Genomic DNA, 18,866 nt, shown 5'->3' on the forward strand with positions numbered 1-18,866 from the left:
TCAGTGTTTTATACTTTTGCACATACAGATCCTGTATATATTTTTTAGATTTATAACCTAAGCATTTCGTTGTTGTTGTTGTTGTTGTTTTTCCACTCTGTTGCCCAGGCTGGAGTGCACTTGTGAGATCTCTGCTCACTGCAGCCTCGACCTCCTGGGCTGAAGTGATCATCCCACTTCTGCCTCCCAAGTAGCTGGAACTACAGGTGTGCACCACCATGCCTGGCTAATTTTTTTGTGTTTGCAGAGATGAGGTTTCACTATGTTGCCAAGGCTGGTCTTAAACTCCTGGGCTCAAGGGATCTGCCCGCCTTGGCCTCCCAAAGTGCTAGGATTACAAGTGTGCAGTATTTCACTTTTTAAAGGTGCTCTTATAATGGTATTTTAAAGTCCAACTTCCAGTTGTTCATTCAAATGCAAGTGACTTTTGTGTACTGACCTTATATCCTGCAACCTTACTATACTCAGGACATTTTTGGGGTCAATTTTTGGGTATTTTCTACATAGAGAATTATGTAACTACAAATTGCAAATAGAGACCATTTTATTTATTCTTTTCCAAACAGTATACCTCTTGTTTTCTTTTCTCATCTTATTGCACTAGCTAGGGCTTTCCGTATTATATTGAATAGGAGTGATGAGAGAAGATATCCTTTCCTGGAACCCAATCTTTGAGGGAAGGCAGTTTCTTACTAAGTATGCTATTAATTGTAGGTATTTTATAGCTATTCTTTATCAAATTGAAGAAGTTTCCCTCTACTCATAGTTTGCTAAGAGTTTTTCTCATGAATGGATATTTTTGTTTGTTTGTTTTGTTTTGTGTTTTTTTGAGATAATCTCGCTCGGTCTCCCTGGCTGGAGTGTAGTGGCGTGATCTCGGGTCACTGCAACCTCCGCCTTCTGGGTTCAAGTGATTCTCCTGCCTCAGCCTTCCAAGTAGCTGGGATTACAGGTGCACACCACCACGCCAGGCTAATTTTTGTATTTTTAGTAGAGATAGGGTTTCACCATGTTGGCCAGGCTGGTCTAGAACTCCTGACCTTGTGATCTGCCCGTCTCAGCCTCCCACAGTGCTGGGATTACAGGAGTGAGCTGCCGCATCCAGCCTGGATATTGTTTTTATTTGCATCAATTTATGTGATTATATATGTCTTCTTTAGTTTGTTAATATGGTAGATTACATAGATTAATTTTCAAATGTTGCACCAGCCTTGCATACCTGGATAAATTATATTGGTCATGATATATAATTTTTTTATACATTGTTGGATTCACTTTGGCACCATTTTCTCGAGCATTTTTATATCTGTGTTCATGGGCAATATTGGTCTGTAGTTTTCCTTTTTTGCAGTGTCTTTATCTGGTTTTGATATTAGGGTAATGCTGGTCTTATAGTATAAGTTAGAAGTGTTCCCTCTACTTCTTTTTTCTGGAAGAGATTATAGAGAATTACTATTATTTTTTCCTTAAATGTTTGGCAGAATTCACCAGTTGATCCATCTGGATCCATCTAGATTCACCAGTTGATCTCCATCTGGATCTGGTGATTTATTTTTATGGAAAATTATTAATTATTGATTTAACTTTTAAAATAGATGTAGGGATTTTAGGTTATCTGTTTCTCCTTGTATGATTTTTGGTGGTTTGTATCATTTGAGGAATTGGTTCATTTCATCTAAATTACCAAATTTGTGGGCAGAGATGTTAATAATATTCCTTTATTATCCTTTTTGGCATCAGTAGTGATGACTCCTCCTTTATTTCTGAAATTGATCATTTGTTTCTCTCTTAATTAACTGGGTTTATCGATTTTATTCATCTTTTAAAGGAATGAGTTTTTTGTTTTACTGGTTTTCTCTATTTGTCTATTGTTTTCCTGTTTTAAATTTCATTTATTTCTGCTCTAATTTTTATTTTCCTACTTGTTTTAGGCCAAAATTGTTTTTGTTTTTCTAGTTTCCCAAGGTGGAAGCTTATTGACTTTAGATTTTTTTTCTTTTACTTTTTCTTTTGAAATGAAGTGTCACTCTTGTTGCCCAGGCTGCAGTGCAATGGCCGGATCTTGGCTCACTACAACCTCCACCTCCCAGATTCAAGTGATTCTCCTGCCTCAGCCTGCTGAGTAGCTGAGATTACAGATGCCTGTCACCATGTCCAGCTAATTTTTGTATTTTTTAGTAGAAATGGGGTTTCACCATGTTAACCACGCCGGTCTCAAACTCCTGACCTCAGGTGATCCACCCACCTTGGCCTCCCAAATTCTTTTTCAATATGTGCATTTTTAGTGCTGTCACTGTCCCTTAAGCAGTGCTTTCACTGCAGCTCACAAGCCTTGCTTGAATTTTAAGATTTCTGCAATCAAGTTCCATGATCTTTTTTGGTTCTCTATATAGTTCTTATTTATGGCTTCGTGTTCCTGTTTCATAGTTGCATTGCTTTTTTGTCTCTGAGAATATTAGCTTCTTTGAAGTTTTATTATGCCTCTTGCATTGTGTCTTCCTCCAAATTCCTTTTTTTTTTTTTGAGACAGGATCTTGCTCTGTTGCCCAATCTGGAGTGCAGTGGTGTCATCTTGGTTCACTGCAACCTCTGTCTCCCAGGTTCAAGTGATTCTCCTGCCTCAGTTACCAAAGTAGCTGGGATTACAGGCGTGCGCCACTATGCCCAGCTAATTTTTGTACTTTTAGTAGATATGGGGTTTCACCATGTTGGCCAGGCTGGTCTTGAACTCCTAACCTCAAGCAGTTCACCTGCCTTGGCCTCCCAAAGTGTTGGGATTACAGGCATGAGCCACCACATCTGGCCTCCGAATTCCTTTTGTTTGTTTGGTGTCTGTTTATTTTGTGCACTCTTCTGTGTGTATGGTATAACCACAGTTTAAAAATTGAAGCAAAAAAAGGTAACATGCTTTATTGAATTAAGATGCCACACCAGTGTTACTGAAAATTCTTCTGAAGTGTACCTGTTAGTTTTAAGTTTGTTGCCAGCACAATTATTGTTCATTTGAAATGACCTTTTCTCTCTGGTTATTCTGTCTTTGGGGTTTAGTAGTTTTACAGTAGTGTGTCTAAATGTGGATTTCTTTTTGTATTGTTTGGTATAATTTGTTACCTGTATCTGTTGAGTTAGCTTTTTCATCAATTCTGGAAAAACTCCCAGCATTATCTTTTCAAATATAGTTGTCCCATGCTGTCTTTTCTCCTTATAGTACTCCATTCTCATTTTGTCATCGATACCTTTTAACCTAGTTTTTATATTTTTCTCTTCCTCGTCCCTCTGGGCATTATTTTAGGTAATTTCTTCAGATAGGTCTTCGATGTCATTCAGTTCTCTCTTAAGCTCTACCTAATTTTCAAGCCCATTTTTAAAGTATCTCTTTTTTGTTTATTTATTTATTTTTTCTGGACCTCAGATGTCCTTAGTTGATGGCACACACTCATAATTAGTTCTTGTAAAGCCCTGTCATTCGTTTGTTGTCTTTTACCCCAATTTCCTATTCCTAGTCCCCATGCCAGGTAGCCAAACAGATGTGTTTAATAATGTATATTCTTTTGTGTATATTTATTATTACAAATTTGTTTAGTTTTATTGTATTTTTTAAAAAGTAACAATTTGCAATGGATTAGAAGTGTAAGAAAAATACTTACCATAGGCAGTTTGAGGAATGTTGCTGTACAGTGTTTCACCTTCCAGATTAGCTTAGCTGATTGCTTTCTTTTTATGTCATTTAACTTGTTCCTTATGCTTGAATTTCCTGTAAACAAGCAGTTAGTTTGATTACATTCTAATTCAATTTTTTTAAGCAGTAATATTTTTTAGGTGATACTGTTCTTCCACATTTATTGATGGTGAAATTGATTGTTGGGTTTGGACGTGTTGACTTGATCCCACCGTTGTAAAACTCCCCATAAACCTTTTCCTCTAGCCTTTAAACATCCATTTATAGCCATTGCCTAGTCTATTTATTGCATTAGGGATTATGAAGAGATGAATTAAAAATTTTTTATATCCTTTTGCATTTATTCACTGGAATTCTTATCTAAAGAACTTTTCATCAGTAATTATTTTGTTATAAAGTATATTTTGTAAATAAAGGGCAGGATGAATTCATTTTTTTAGTGACAAAGCTTTGTTGAAATATAACAGAGAAGGCTTAATCACATCATATACCATGCTCGTGAATTGGAAATTTCAATATTATTAAGGACAGTGTTCCCCAGATTGATATACATATATATATTTAAATTAAATTAAATTTAAAGTTCTGGGATACATGTGCAGGACGTGCAGATTTGTTACATAGGTAAACATGTGCTGTGGTGGTTTTTTGCACCTGTCAGCCCATCACCTAGATATTAAGCCCCACATGCATTAGCTATTTATCCTGACGCTCTCCCTTCACCACCCCCCACCCCAACAGGCCCCAGTGTGTCTGGTTCTCCTCCTTGTGTCCACGTGTTCTCATTGTTCAGCTCCCACTTATTTTAAGTGACAACATGAGGTGTTTGGTTTTCTGTTCTTGCATTAGTTTGCTGAGAATAATGGCTTCTAGCCTCATCTGTGTACCTACAAAGGACGTGATATTGTTTATTTTTATGGCTGCATAGTATTCCATGGTGTTATATGTACCACATTTTCTTTATCCAGTCTATCATTGATGGGCATTTGGGTTGATTCCATGTCTTTGCTATTGTGAACATACACATGCATGAATCTTTATAATAGAATGATTTATATTCTTTTGGGTATATACCAGTAATTGGAATTTGCTGTGACAAATGATCTGCCTAATTCTAGGTCTTTGAGGAATCGCTACACTGTCTTTGTATTGAAGTGTTCCTGTTTCTCCACAGCCTCACCAGCATCTGTTGTTTCTTGACTTTCTAATGATTGCCATTCTGACTGGCCTGAGATGGTGTCTCATTGTGGTTTTAATTTGCATTTCTCTAATGATCAGTGATGTTGAGCCTTTTTATGTTCGTTGGCCACATAAATGTCTTCTTTTGAAAAGTGTCTGTTGATGTCCTTGGGTAGGATAAATTCTTGATTTTTTTCCCTTAATTGATCAATTTTTAGAGTAATTGGTTAGTGCCCTGCTACCCCTCCAGTGAGTGGTATGTTTTGTTTTTGTCTTTAGTATTATTTTATCTTTTTTTTTTTAAATCTATTTGATTTATGTTTAGTCCTTTGCAGTCTTCATTCATTTGATGCTCACTTGTCCCGTTTAAGCCGGTGCCCTTCAATTTGACTTTTGTCCTTTTGATATTATCTCATTACTTATTGACAGATTCCTGTGAGGTTTCTCAGGCTTATTTGGTGTAGTTTCTGTTCCAGACCAGAGGTTTGCCTACTTTTTTCATCTTTTCATCAAACTAACTTTTAGTTTTCTTGTGCAACTCTATTGTATGCTTGTTTTCTTTTTTTTAATTTTTGCTCTTAGTTTATTAGTTTTCAGTCTTCTTTTGTCAGGAGCAGTGTCTCATGCCTGTAATCCCAGCACTTTGGGAGGCTGAGATGGGCGGATGACTTGAGGTCATCAAGACAGCCTGGCCAAAATGGTGAAACCCTACTCTTCTAAAAAAAAACCCCAAAGTTAACTGAGCCTGGTGGCACACACCTATAGTCCCAGCTACTCTGGAGGCTGAGGCAGGAGAATCGCTTGAACCTGGAGGATGGAGGTTGCAGTGAGCGGAGGTAGCATTACTGCATTCCAGCCTGGGTGACAGAGCGAGACTCCATCTCAAAAAAAAAAAAAAAAGTTCAAGTCTCTAAGTATCTCTTGAAGTACCACTTTTACTGAATCCCAGACTTTTTATGTGTATGTTTTTATGTGTTTGTAGTTTCATATGTTGTATTTATAAGTAGTTTTAGCTTTCCATTTTGACTTCTTCTTTAACCTATGAGTTATTTAGGTAAGTGTTTAAAAATTTACAGTAGTTTTTATATGCAAATATTATGTTGTTAGAGTTGGTTTTCATGTCATTTTTACATATACAGGGGCAATTTCCCCAACTAAATTGTATATTCCTTAAAGCAGCACTCTTAAATTTTATTTCTGTGTCAATTTCTTGACTGTTTTTCCTGGCATGGAATACATGGGATAATATTTATGTTACAGAATTAAATGAAATATTACTATACTTTTTATTTTTTAGGCATACAAGAATTAAATTCTGAATAAGTCTACAGGTAGGATGGACAGTTATTTTAAAGCAGCTGTCAGTGACTTGGACAAACTTCTTGATGATTTTGAACAGAACCCAGGTTTGTTGATTTTCCATTTTTGCCACTAATGGGATTTTAAAATATCTGTAATTATCTCAGGTATATAGTAATATTAGCAAAATTTTCTTTCAATTTTGGTCACATTGTTATCTTCTGCAAAAAGTTCATTTATTTCATAAATAAGATGTTAGTTGATTCTTAGACTGAATGGGACCCATAGCCAGAAACAGAAGTAAGGAACCCAGAAGATTTTTTTCTAGATACAAATTATCTATAAGAAAGTCCTCTTCTCTTGGCTGGGCGCGGTGGCTCAAGCCTGTAATCCCAGCACTTTGGGAGGCCGAGATGGGCGGATCACGAGGTCAGGAGATCAAGACCATCCTGGCTAACACGGTGAAAGCCCGTCTCTACTAAAAATACAAAGAAAAATTAGCCAGGCGAGGTGGCGGGTGCCTGTAATCCCAGCTACTTGGGAGACTGAGGCAGGAGAATGGCGTGAACCTGGGAGGCAGAGCTTGCAGTGAGCTGAGATCCGGCCACTGCACTCCAGCCTGGGCGACAGAGCGAGATTCCGTCTCAAAAAAAAAAAAAAAAGAAAGAAAATCTTCTTCTCTTCTCTTCTCTTCTCTTCTCTTTTTGAGACAAAGTCTCACTCCATCACCCAGGCTAAAGTACAGTGGCACAATCAGCCTCACTGCAGCCTCAACCTCCTGGACTCAAGCATTCCTCCCACCTCAGCCTCCAAGTGGTAACACAGGTGCATGCCACCATGCTGGCTGATTTTTCAATTATTTGTAAAGACAGGACTTTCCTATGTTGCACAGGCTCGTCTTGAATTCCGGGATTCAAGCAATCCTCCTGCCTCCGCCTCCCAAAATGTTGGGATTATAGGCATGAGCCATGTGCTTGGCGCCAGAAAGACCTTTAAAACCAACATATGAACAAGCTAAAAGCAACCTAAGAGTTCTGCATAAATTGGTATTTCATTACAACAAGAGATGGTATTTTATTTTATTATTATTTCTTTTTTGAGATGGAGTTTCACTGTTGTTGCCCAGGCTGGAGTGCAGTGGTGCCATCTCATCTCACTGCAACCTCTGCCTTCCAGGTTCAAGCACTTCTTCTGCCTCAGCCTCCCAAGGAGCTGGGATTACAGGCGCCCGCCACCGTGCCCAGCTAATTCTCGTATTTTAAGTAGAAACAGGGTTTCACCATATTGGCCAGGCTGGTCTTGAACTCCTTGTTATCCACTCGCCTTGGCCTCCCAAAGTGCTGGGATTACAGACATGAGCTACTGCTCCCAGCCTAATTTTTGTATTTTTGGTAGAGATGGGATTTCACCATGTTGGCCAGGCTAGTCTTAAACTCTTGGCCTCAGGTGATCTGCCTGCCTCAGTCTCCCAAAGTGCTGGGCTTATAGGCATGAGCCACCACGCCTGGCTGGTATTTTCTATAAAATGAAGACTAGGAAACTGGAAGACAGAACACAGAGGTTAGATTGTTTTTCAGCTCTTCCTTAGTCTGGTTTTTATAGTGCAACTAAGTTTCTTTTTTTTTCTGAGAGACAGGGTCTTGCTCTTTCACCCTGGCTGGAGTGCAGTGGTACAGTCATAAGCTCACTGCAGCCTTGAATTCCTGCGCTCAGGCAGTCCCCTCACCTCAGCCTTCTGAGTAGCTGGGACCACAAATGTGCACCACCATGCCTGGCTAATTTAAAAATATGTATTTTTTTTTACAGATGGGGTCTCACTGTGTTGTAGGCTGGTCTTGAACTCCTGGTCTCAAGTTATCCTCCCACCATGGCTTCCCAAAGTGCTGGGATTACAGTTGTAAGCCACCATGCCTGGCCACAACTAAGTTATTTTGAGTGGAATTTTTATCACTTATGATATCTGCATTCAAAAGTAAAAACTAGAAAGTACTTTAAAATCAAATAAACATAGCTTTGGGTTCTCTCTCCTGCTACCTTGTGAAGAGGGTGCTTCTCCTTTGCCTTCTGCCACGATTGTAAGTTTCCTGAGGCTTCCCTGGCCATGCAGAACTATTGGCTTATTTTATCTAGATGTGGCTATGGCCACCAACAGCTCCAGATTCACACTGCCCCCTGAGAACTGTCCTTCCTCCTTTCTTCAAATTCGGAGTATCAGGAGAATGCCTCTAAGTGGCCCAGCTTGAAACAATCACATGCCCATCACTATGGCCATAGTGTGTGATGCTACTACAATTGGCAACCTCAGTTAGAGCACCACAGGGGAGCAAGGGTAGGATCCAGGTGATAGAAAAATGAACAAGTAGAAAACCAACTTGAGGAGTCCTCCCAAACAAAGGAAAGATCAAGATCAAATTATTAGAGAAACTATGCATGAGATCAAGATCTAACAACGTTCATTTATTCCGTCAGTCATTTCTTGAACACTTAAGTTTCAGGAACTATTCTAAGCAATGGGGGTATAAGTCAGAAAAAAAGAGACAAGGTCCCTGCACTTGTGACACTTACTTTGTGGTTGAAACAGCCAACAATCATAAACAAGATAATTTCAGATAAAAATAAATGCTGTAAAGGAAATAAAAAAGTAGTTTTGGAGGTTATTTCTGCTTTGCAAAAGGATAATCTGTGTTCTTTAAAAAAAGCTTATTTAGTTTAGAAGTCTTGGGAAACATAATATGTTTAATAATTTTTATTTGATTTGAGTCTCCCGAATAACACTGTTTCTCTATTTCAGATGAACAAGATTATCTTCAAGATGTGCAAAATGCATATGATTCTAACCACTGCTCAGTTTCTTCAGAGTTGACTTCCTCACAGCCAACTTCATTGCTCCCAAGAGACCAACAATGCGTTAATAGTTGTACCTCATCAGAAACAAGCTATGAAACGAATGAGAGTTCCCTCAATGAAAAATCACTCAAGGGGCTTACTTCTATACAAAATGAAAAAAATGTAACAGGACTTGATCTTCTTTCTTCTGTGGATGGTGGTACTTCAGATGAAATCCAGCCTCTATATATGGGACGATGTAATAAACCTATCTGTGATCTGATAAGTGACATGGGTAACTTAGTTCATGCAACTAATAGTGAAGAAGATATTAAAAAATTATTGCCAGATGATTTTAAGTCTAATGCAGATTCCTTGATTGGATTGGATTTATCTTCAGTGTCAGATACTCCTTGTGTTTCTTCAACAGACCATGATAGTGATACTGTCAGAGAACCACAGAATGATATCAGTTCTGAATTACAAAATAGAGAAATCGGAGGAATAAAAGAATTGGGTATAAAAGTAGATACATTTTCAGATTCCTGTAATTACAGTGGAACAGAAAATTTAAAAGATAAAAAGATCTTTAATCACTTAGAACCAATTGTTGATTTTAACATGTCATCTGCTTTGACTCAGCAAAGTTCCAAAATGTTTGATGCCAAAGACAAGCTACAACACAAGAGCCAGCCATGTGAATTACTAAAAGATGATGGCTTAGTAAAAGAGGAAATAGATGTGGCAGTCATAACCGCTGCAGAATGTTTAAAAGAAGAGGGCAAGACAAGTGCTTTGACCTTCAGCCTTCCAAAAATTGAAGATTTATGCTTAAATGATTTAAATTCAAGAGATGAAAATTTCAAATTACCTGACTTTTCCTTTCAGGAAGATAAGACTGTTACATTTATAAAACAATCTGCACAAGAAGACTCAAGAAATTTAGACCTTAAGGATAATGATGTAATCCAAGATTCCTCTTCAGCTTTACATGTTTCAGGTGAAGATTTACAGTCCTCATTGTCCTGTCTTCCCGTACCTGGGTCTATGTGTGGATCATTAATTGAAAGTAAAGCACGGGGTGATTTTTTACCTCAGCATGAACATAAAGATAATATACAAGATGCCGCAACTATACACGAAGAAATACAGAACAGTGTTGTTCTAGGTGGGGAACCATTCAAGGAGACTGATCTTTTGAAACAGGAAAAATGTAAAAACATAGTCCTTCAGCCATTAATTGAAGACAGAAAGATAGATCCTGACCAGACGGTAATCAGAGTTGCATCTTTGGATGGTGGTGACATCAATTCTACAGTTGTAGAATCTCAACAGGGGCTTTCTGGCACTAATGTCCTAGAGTCTTCCGATTGTTGTGAAGGTTTTATTAATACTTTTTCAAGCAATGATATGGATGGACAAGACTTAGATTACTTTAATATTGATGAAGGCACAAAAAGTGGCACACTAATTAGTGATGCTGAACTTGATGCCTTTCTGACAGAACAGTATCTTCAGACTACTAACATAAAGTCTTTTGAAGAGAATGTAAATGACTCTAAATTGCAAATGAATCAGATAGATATGAAAGACTTAGATGACGGAAACATCAATAATGCATATTTCAATGCAGAAGCAGGAGCTATTGGGGAAAGTCATGGTATTAATATAATTTGTGAAACAGTTGATAAACAAAATACAATAGAAAATGGCCTTTCTTTAGGAGAAAAAAGCACAATTCCAGTTGAACAAGGGTTACTTACCAGTAAGTCTGAGATTACAAATGAATTATCAGTCTCTGATATTAATAGTCAATCTGTTGGAGGGGCCAGACCTAAGCAATTGTTTGGCCTTCCATCAAGAACAAGGAGTTCAAAAGACCTAACTAAGCCAGATGTTCCAAATACAGTAGAAAGTGAACCCAGCATAGCAGATACCATTGTTCCAGTCACTTGCGCTGTGGATTCTACAGCTGATCCTCAGGTTAGCTTCAACTCTAATTACATTGATATAGAAAGTAATTCTGAAGGTGGATCTAGTTCTGTAACTGCAAATGAAGATTCTCTACCTGAAAACACTTGCAAAGAAGGCTTAGTTTTGGGCCAGAAGCAGCCTACTTGGATTCCTGATTCAGAAGCTCCAAACTGTATGAACTGCAAAGTCAAATTTACTTTTACAAAACGACGACACCATTGCCGAGCATGTGGGAAAGTAAGTTATAAAAATCTTTAAATCTTTTGTTCTTTTGAGACATTTTAAACAAATATAATATGATAGAAAAGGCTGATTAACAGATAATTACAAGATTGAGTTAGTTTAAAATCAGTGTTTTTCATCTACCAGTCAGGGAAATAAATAAAGCAGTGTTATTTTGCGGATTGGCGGATTGGTTGATGGTTGAATAAATGTTACATTGTCGGGGCATTAATTACATGCTGGGAAATGAGAAACAATTATTTAATTACTAATTTTTGTGACATTTAAGAATATTTGTTCTTATCTCTGTAATATTGACACGTTAAATATTCCAGATTTGGTCAGATTCCGCTTTGTCCTCAAACATTTAATTTCAAGACCAATCTACAGCTAGTGTTGTGATCAGTGCCCAGGGAAACACTCTGGAGCAAACTGGTTTCCACAGGGTTCAGAATTCTGAGGCTGACCTTGAGTTCTGACTGGTAATAGTCAAGATAAAAAGACTGTCTATAAATTCTAAGGCTTGCCTATAGAAATCCTATTACATTTTTATTCAGATTTTTCAGTAATATGTTGGTTTCAGATCAGTCCTATTTTTTTAACAAAATAATAATTTTACTTTAAAAAGTTTTAAATGAAGAATTACAGAGAACTTTTAATATTGTAAATTTATTCATTAAAGATAGTTTTTGTTCCCTTTCCAATGAACAGAATTGATTTAGAGGAATTCTCCTTATCAAAAATATGGTATCAAATTGTAGAAACTTCATTTAAGTTACAAAAAAAAAAAAAGAATCATTTAAGAATGCCACCTGTGATTATGGTGATTAGGAAATGATTTATGTAATAAGGAAAAAGAGTTTTGGTTAATTAGGTTTAGGACTTCTCCACACTGCCTCCAGTAGGTGTAAGTATTATTATTATTATTATTATTTTATTATTATACTTTAAGTTCTAGGGTACATGTGCACAACGTGCTGGTTTGTTATGTATGTATACATGTGCCATGTTGCTGTGCTGCTGCACCCGTTAACTCGTCATTTACATTAGGTATATCTCCTAATGCTATCTCTCCCCCCACCCCCGGACAGGCCCCGGTGTGTGATGTTCCCCTTCTTGTGTCCAAGTGTTCTCATTGTTCAGTTCCCACCTATGAGTAAGAACATGTGGTGTTTGGTTTTCTGTCCTTGTGATTCCTGAGAATGATGGTTTCCAGCTTCATCTGTGTCCCTACAAAGGACATGAACTCATCCTTTTTTACAGCTGCATAGTATTCCATGGTGTATATGTGCCACATTTTCTTAATCCAGTCTATCATTGATGGGCATTTGGGTTGGTTCCAAGTCTTTGCTATTGTGAATAGAGCCACAATAAACATACGTGTGCATGTGTCTTTATAGCAGCATGATTTATAATCCTTTGGGTGTATACCCAGTAATGGGATGGCTGGGTCAAATGGTATTTCTAGTTCTAGATGGTATAAGTATTCTTGAAACAAAAATAAATTTGATATTTTATTCTTTATAGGTATTTTGTGGTGTCTGTTGTAATAGGAAGAGTAAACTGCAATATCTAGAAAAGGAAGCAAGAGTATGTGTAGTCTGCTATGAAACTATTAGTAAAGGTGAGTATTAACTTGATGTATTTTCTTCCAGTAATTGAATATATGTTAAAATTAATTGGATTGTGACAAAGATAAACTTCTTTATTTTCTTAAGGCAAGGACCTAGTGTTGAATTATCTGGCTTAGGTGGGACATCCCAAGGCTTGGTTTCTCTTCTTTTTGTTCCACTCTCACAATTAATACTACCAATCTGGAAAGGAAGCATTCAGTTTCTGGAGTGGCAGTTCATTAACTTTTAACAGGTACCAAGTCCCTAAATGCTGCATTTCATCTGCCTATTTGTTTTTGTCATCATCATTGTCATGTTCATCATCTTAATCTAAATAAACACTTGTAGATACCTACCAATAAGTAGTACTCAATATTATTTATTAATAGCATAGGGCAAGATAATAGTTCAAACCCTATAGAAAATAACAACCTAAAATGATAGTACAAGATAAGGTGGTAATATTTATGATTTTATAAATTCATAGGACTGCCACACTATTGGCACATTTTTGTCTCATCTTTTTTTGCTTTCTCAACTTTAGAATTTTGCATATGTATACTTCCCATTATTTCTTTGGCTCTCTAATTAGCTACAATTATTAGCAGTAGTCCTGGTGGTCTTTGAGTTCTCACAGGTTGTGTGTGTGGGGGGTGTGTGTGTGTGTGAGTGTGTGTGTGTGTGTTGTGTTTTTTTCCCCAAGTCCATGTTTATTCTTTTGAGTACCACTTGGCATTTTCAAAGATATGTTGACAGTTTAATTCCCGGCAAATATTACTTGGGCCTTTTTTGACCAGACCTGTGCACTACCTCAGGCACTGCTTCCTGTTAGCCAGGGGAATGAATACCTGATAATAATCTGTTTTTCTCTTTTGAATGAAGATAGCTTTTTTCAGCAATTTTCCAAAAAGCTCTGATGTCAGTCTGTTAGCCTGAGGTAGGCTGCTTTTCTCCCTGCTGTTGACCTCTGCTCTGGAAGATAACAAAGTGTAAATCTTTTTATGTTTCCATGTCACCGCCATTGTTTATGAAGAGGTCAGTTTAAGTGCTTATAGTTGTTTTTTTTTTCTTATGCTGTTTCAGTAGCCTAGAAGATGACTGCTGGTGCTGTTAGCCAAGGCAATCTGCTAGAATTCAGAAATTTTAGAGCAAGCTCCCACATAATTATCTCCCCCACTTAAAAAGAAATTAAACATCCATGAAGATTTGAAACGTTATTTATGTTGACAGGTCAGATTTTTGGGTGAGCATTCAGACATATTTTGACTTTAAGGATCCAGGAGGGGAGAAGATATGATCATTAAAGAAATTCAGTAGAATACTGAAATCAAGCTTTGGTTTATCAAATAAAATACTTTGGAATTACTTTATTTAGTTATCTGTTTAAATTTATTCTGTTTTGATACAGCATATAGTTTCATTTACGGTGCTATTTATTATTAATTTATATGCCACAGGAAAGCATAAATAAAAGTTAACATCAGCTTTAGGGTTGAAAATAATAGAAGTGATCATTTAAAATAATGGTATCAAATGAGAAGAGAAAGATGGTTCATGGGTTGTGAGACACATTACATGAAAGATTGGAAGAAAAAGATAATTTGAATAGAGATAGTAGGTAATGAGAAAGCTGTCCTGAGATTATGTGAGTTTCAAGGAAGAGCACATGTGAATGTAAAGTAAGTAGATTTGAGGCAAGTTAGAAATTACTTTGAAATCGAGAGTAAGATGTTTGGACTTCACTTGGTTAATGGAAGCCATTTTATGAGTGCCATCATTCAGTGGCACTTGAGGAAGATTGTTTTAGCAGTGGCAACATTTATAGCAGATCAGTTTGGAGAAATGCTGAAGGGAGAGCTATCAATGTACCTTGTTTTTTGGATGAAGAATCACTCAGCAGTATTCAGGCACTAGTCTGCATTCTGAAGCTCAAGCTGAGAGCAAAATAGAAGCTATATTCTCATGAAATTTATGAATGTATGTAGAGATGGATAGTAAACAAAAAGATATCAGATGGTGATAATACCTTAAATTAAAAAATTTAAAAACTATAAGAGTGATAGATAGTTAACAGATTAGTGGCAAAAGGAATTTTTTTTTTTTTTTTTTGAGATGGAGTCTCACTCTGTCACTCAGGTTGGAGTATAATTGTGCAATCTTAGCTCATTGCAGCCTCCATCTCCCAGGTTCAAGCAGTCCTCCCACCTCAGCCTCCCTAGTAGTTGGGACCACAGGCACACACTACCACGCCCAGCTAATTTTTTGTATTTATGATAGAGATGGGGTTTCACCATGTTGCCCAGGCTGGTCTCAGAGCAATCCTGAGCTTACGTAATCTACCCGCTTTGGCCTCCCAAAGTATTGGGATTACAAGCATGAGCCACTGTGCCTGGCCTTAGGTAGTATTTTTTGTAATGTGGTCAGAGTAAGGCTTTATGGTAATATGACATGTGAGCAGAGTCTTGAAGGAGGTGAGATAATAAAGCCGTGTGAGTATGAGAAGAACATTCTAGGCCAAGGGACTAACAGGAGCAAAGATTCTAAGCTGTAGGAGTACTTACTTGAAGAACAAGGAGGTCTGGGTGGCTGGACCATAGCGAATGAGTGGGATTGTAGTGAGAGATGAGGTCAAACAGGTAACTGGGAAAGTGGAGGAGGTAAGGATGAATTATGTTGGGTCTTGTGAGCCATTGTAACAACTTAAATTTTCACTTTAGTTAGCCATTAAAAGATTTTAAACAGGGGAATAATGAGATATGATTTATGTCTAAAAGGATCTCTCTAAACTATGTTGGAAATAGACTCTAGGGGTACAAGGATGAAAACAGAGACAGTCATGTTAAATAAGGGTTATTCTCTGTAGATATCAAATATACACCTTAGATACAATATTGAAATAACTTACTGGTAGCTTATCAAAGTGGCATGCTGCCAACTCAGACAGTATCTTTGCCAAGTGCTACTTCTTTTTCTTGATTAGCCATTTCTTTATTTCTCCTTACAACTTAAAAAATAGAATATTTATTGAAATTTACTTTGAAGTAAATTACAAAAACATCTGAGATTTTAACACTATTGTTTTCCCCTTTATAGCTCAGGCATTTGAAAGGATGATGAGTCCAACTGGTTCTAATCTTAAATCTAATCATTCCGAGGAATGTACTATTGTCCAGCCTCCTCAGGAGAACCAGACGTCCAGTATACCTTCACCAACAACTTTGCCAATCTCAGCACTTAAACAACCAAATGTTGAAGGTAATAGAAGAAAATGCTGTGTCTAAGACTAAAGATAAATTATCAAAATAGAAATTCTCTAATGTAGCCAGAAATTCTCTAATGTAGTCAGGAAACAGAAACCAGATTAGATATCAAGAGGGATTTAATACAGGGAATTGGTTACACATGCAGCCTGGAAGACTAGAAGGGCAAAAAGGCTGTGCTCAAGTGCCTCAGCAATTAGTAACTGCAGTCAGCAACCACCACAACTGGAGTTTGGGGCTACAAAAGGGGAGAGGCTAGAGCTCAGTGTAGGAGCACCAGGAGGTGTTTGGATCTCAGATGTGGGAGTCAGAAACCATGGTCACAGCACCATCAAGAGGCCTCATAAAGTTGGTGCTCAGATGACTGAAGTAGAGCTCCAGATCTGATGTTAGGAATACTGAAAATCATGAGTCTAGCAGCTGTATATAGCGGTGTTTCTGCTGCAAAGATCCTGGCAGGATCCAGAAACAAAGAATTCTTTCTCATTTCTTCCCACCTTATGGTCTCCCACCAGCGCCTGCTATTGGAAAAAGCTGACCAAAGCCAGTAACAAGAGTCTGGGAATTGTACTTTCCAGACTTCCAACCTGGCATCCACGAGCCCAGTTTAGAGGGTGAGCTTGGGTTTGAGAGGCGATAGATAAATAATTGTTCTATCTCCTTTTCCTTAAAATCCTATTTGTAGTTGTGTATTTTACCACAGTAATAATGTTTTTTAAATCTATTTTTAAATCATTGAGTTATTGCTCCTTTTTACAACCCGTCATCAATTAGCATCTTGAGTAAGGCACATGTATGTCTTTACATATGAATTATTAATCTCTTACATGCTGGAAAAACATAAATGTCAGATAATGGCAAATTTGGATCCTATTTTTGTGGACTTCTCTTTTATTACTCTTTATTACTTTTATTTTATTTTATTAAAATAAAAGTAACTATTTTCCTTTTTTTTTTTTTTTTTTTGAGGCAGAGTCTCATTCTGTCGCCCAGGCTGGAGTGCAGTGGCCGGATCTCAGCTCACTGCAAGCTCCACCTCCCAGGTTTACACAGTTCTCCTGCCTCAGCCTCCCGAGTAGCTGGGACTACAGGCACCCACCACCGCTCCCAGCTAGTTTTTTGTATTTTTTTTAGTAGAGACGGGGTTTCACTGTGTTAGCCAGGATGGTCTCGATCTCCTGACCTTGTGATCCGCCCATCTCGGCCTCCCAAAGTGCTGGAATTACAGGCTTGAGCCACCACGCCCGGCCTATTTTCCATTTATTATAATGGAATAAGGAGACTCAGCATTATATGGTTGTATATTATAGCCTAAAGATGAATAATTTGTGTTTGAAAGTATGTACATATTCTTATATTGATAACCCAAATGATTAAATTATAAAAATGTTGCAAATACAAGAAAGATATGTTATTTAATATGTCTACCTACATTGCAAAAAATATATATATATAATTCCAATTTTTTCAGAGTTATCTTTATTATATTCTGGAAAGTAGACATTGAACCTTTTTTTAAAAAAATATTGTTCTAAAATCATCTGGCAGAGATTTTCATAACCTTCCTCTGTGGATGCTTTGGAAGAAAAGAGAAAAATGTTTATGCTGATGTCTAGTTATTTCCTTCAAATTTGGAAGGAAATAATAAGTATTAACAAAATTCAGTATCTGCATTATAAGAATAAAAAATGTTATACTTCTCTTGTTAAATAAAAGTAAGAAATGTCCTGTGATATTAAGACATTTCAAGTGATCTTGTTACCTTTTTTGAGGTTTTTAAATTTCTTTTTTCTTCATATATATATATATATCAGGAATATATAGATAAGCAATATATATATATATATATATGCTTCAGTCTACTCCACTTTTCATCACTGTACCTTGCTTAGTCCCTAAATTTTATTCAGTCTCCACTCCGTATCACAAAAACTTAGTCTCAATAATTTAGGCTTTAAATCTTCCTTCCCCATTGTCTTTAAGGTGTAATCTTTCCTGTCTACTCCTCTTCAGAGTGATTCCCAGAGCCACCTCTGGTCTAATATGCTCTCAAATTATATAGATCTCCTGTCCATTCCTTTTCATAGTATATGATTGCCAAGGCCATTCCTGGTCTAATATGCTCCCTTTGTATGAATTAGATAGAAACAGACTCCACTCAGGGTAGAGGGATCACAAAAGGCTATTTCTCTAGACCTTTGTAGCCCTGAGAATTCAGGGATTGCCAGTGGATAGCAAAAAGCTTTTGAAAACATTTCCTGATCTATTTGGCATTAAATCATTGTCATATTACCAGATTAAAATGTTTTACTTTTTCAATTGGGGTTCTAGGACTGTGCTCCAAAGAACAGAAGAGAGTATGGTTTGCAGATGGTATATTGCCCAATGGTGAAGTTGCAGATACAACAAAATTATCATCTGGAAGTAAAAGATGTTCTGAAGACTTTAGTCCTCTTTCACCTGATATGCCTGTGGTAAGGAATTCAAAGAATAACTTATTGACTCAATAAAATTTTATTTCGTAGATAATTTCTGGTGTGATTATTAGAGTACTTTTTTTTTTAAACACTTTGAGCTTCCTAAAATAAGAGATGTATTGATATAGTGAATACATTTTAGATTTTATCGCCTTTAAAAAAAAAGAGAGATAGTCTTGCTGTGTTGTCCAGGCTGGAGTGCAGTGGCATAATTACCACTCACTCCTGGGCTCAGGTGATGCTTCCACCTCAGCCTCCCAAGTAGCTGGGATTACAGATGTGAGCCACCATGCCTGGTTTAGACTTTACTGTTTAAAAAAAAAAAAAAGATTTTTTT

General features: G+C 37.1%; 1 protein-coding gene across 1 annotated transcript in view; it reads left to right on the forward strand.

Moving 5' to 3' along the window:
* Positions 1–18,866, forward strand: part of ZFYVE16 (zinc finger, FYVE domain containing 16) — a 64,823-nt gene that overhangs the window by 13,093 nt on the left and 32,864 nt on the right. The window contains exons 2-6 of the mRNA XM_011934333.1: positions 6,156–6,264; positions 8,949–11,194; positions 12,707–12,803; positions 15,886–16,047; positions 18,384–18,526. Coding sequence (XP_011789723.1) covers positions 6,195–6,264; positions 8,949–11,194; positions 12,707–12,803; positions 15,886–16,047; positions 18,384–18,526 — 2,718 coding nt within the window. The 5' untranslated portion in view covers positions 6,156–6,194. The remainder of the gene's footprint in view (positions 1–6,155; positions 6,265–8,948; positions 11,195–12,706; positions 12,804–15,885; positions 16,048–18,383; positions 18,527–18,866) is intronic.

Source organism: Colobus angolensis, unplaced genomic scaffold (assembly GCF_000951035.1).
Source record: "Colobus angolensis palliatus isolate OR3802 unplaced genomic scaffold, Cang.pa_1.0 Scaffold134, whole genome shotgun sequence".
Lineage (NCBI taxonomy): Eukaryota > Metazoa > Chordata > Mammalia > Primates > Cercopithecidae > Colobus > Colobus angolensis.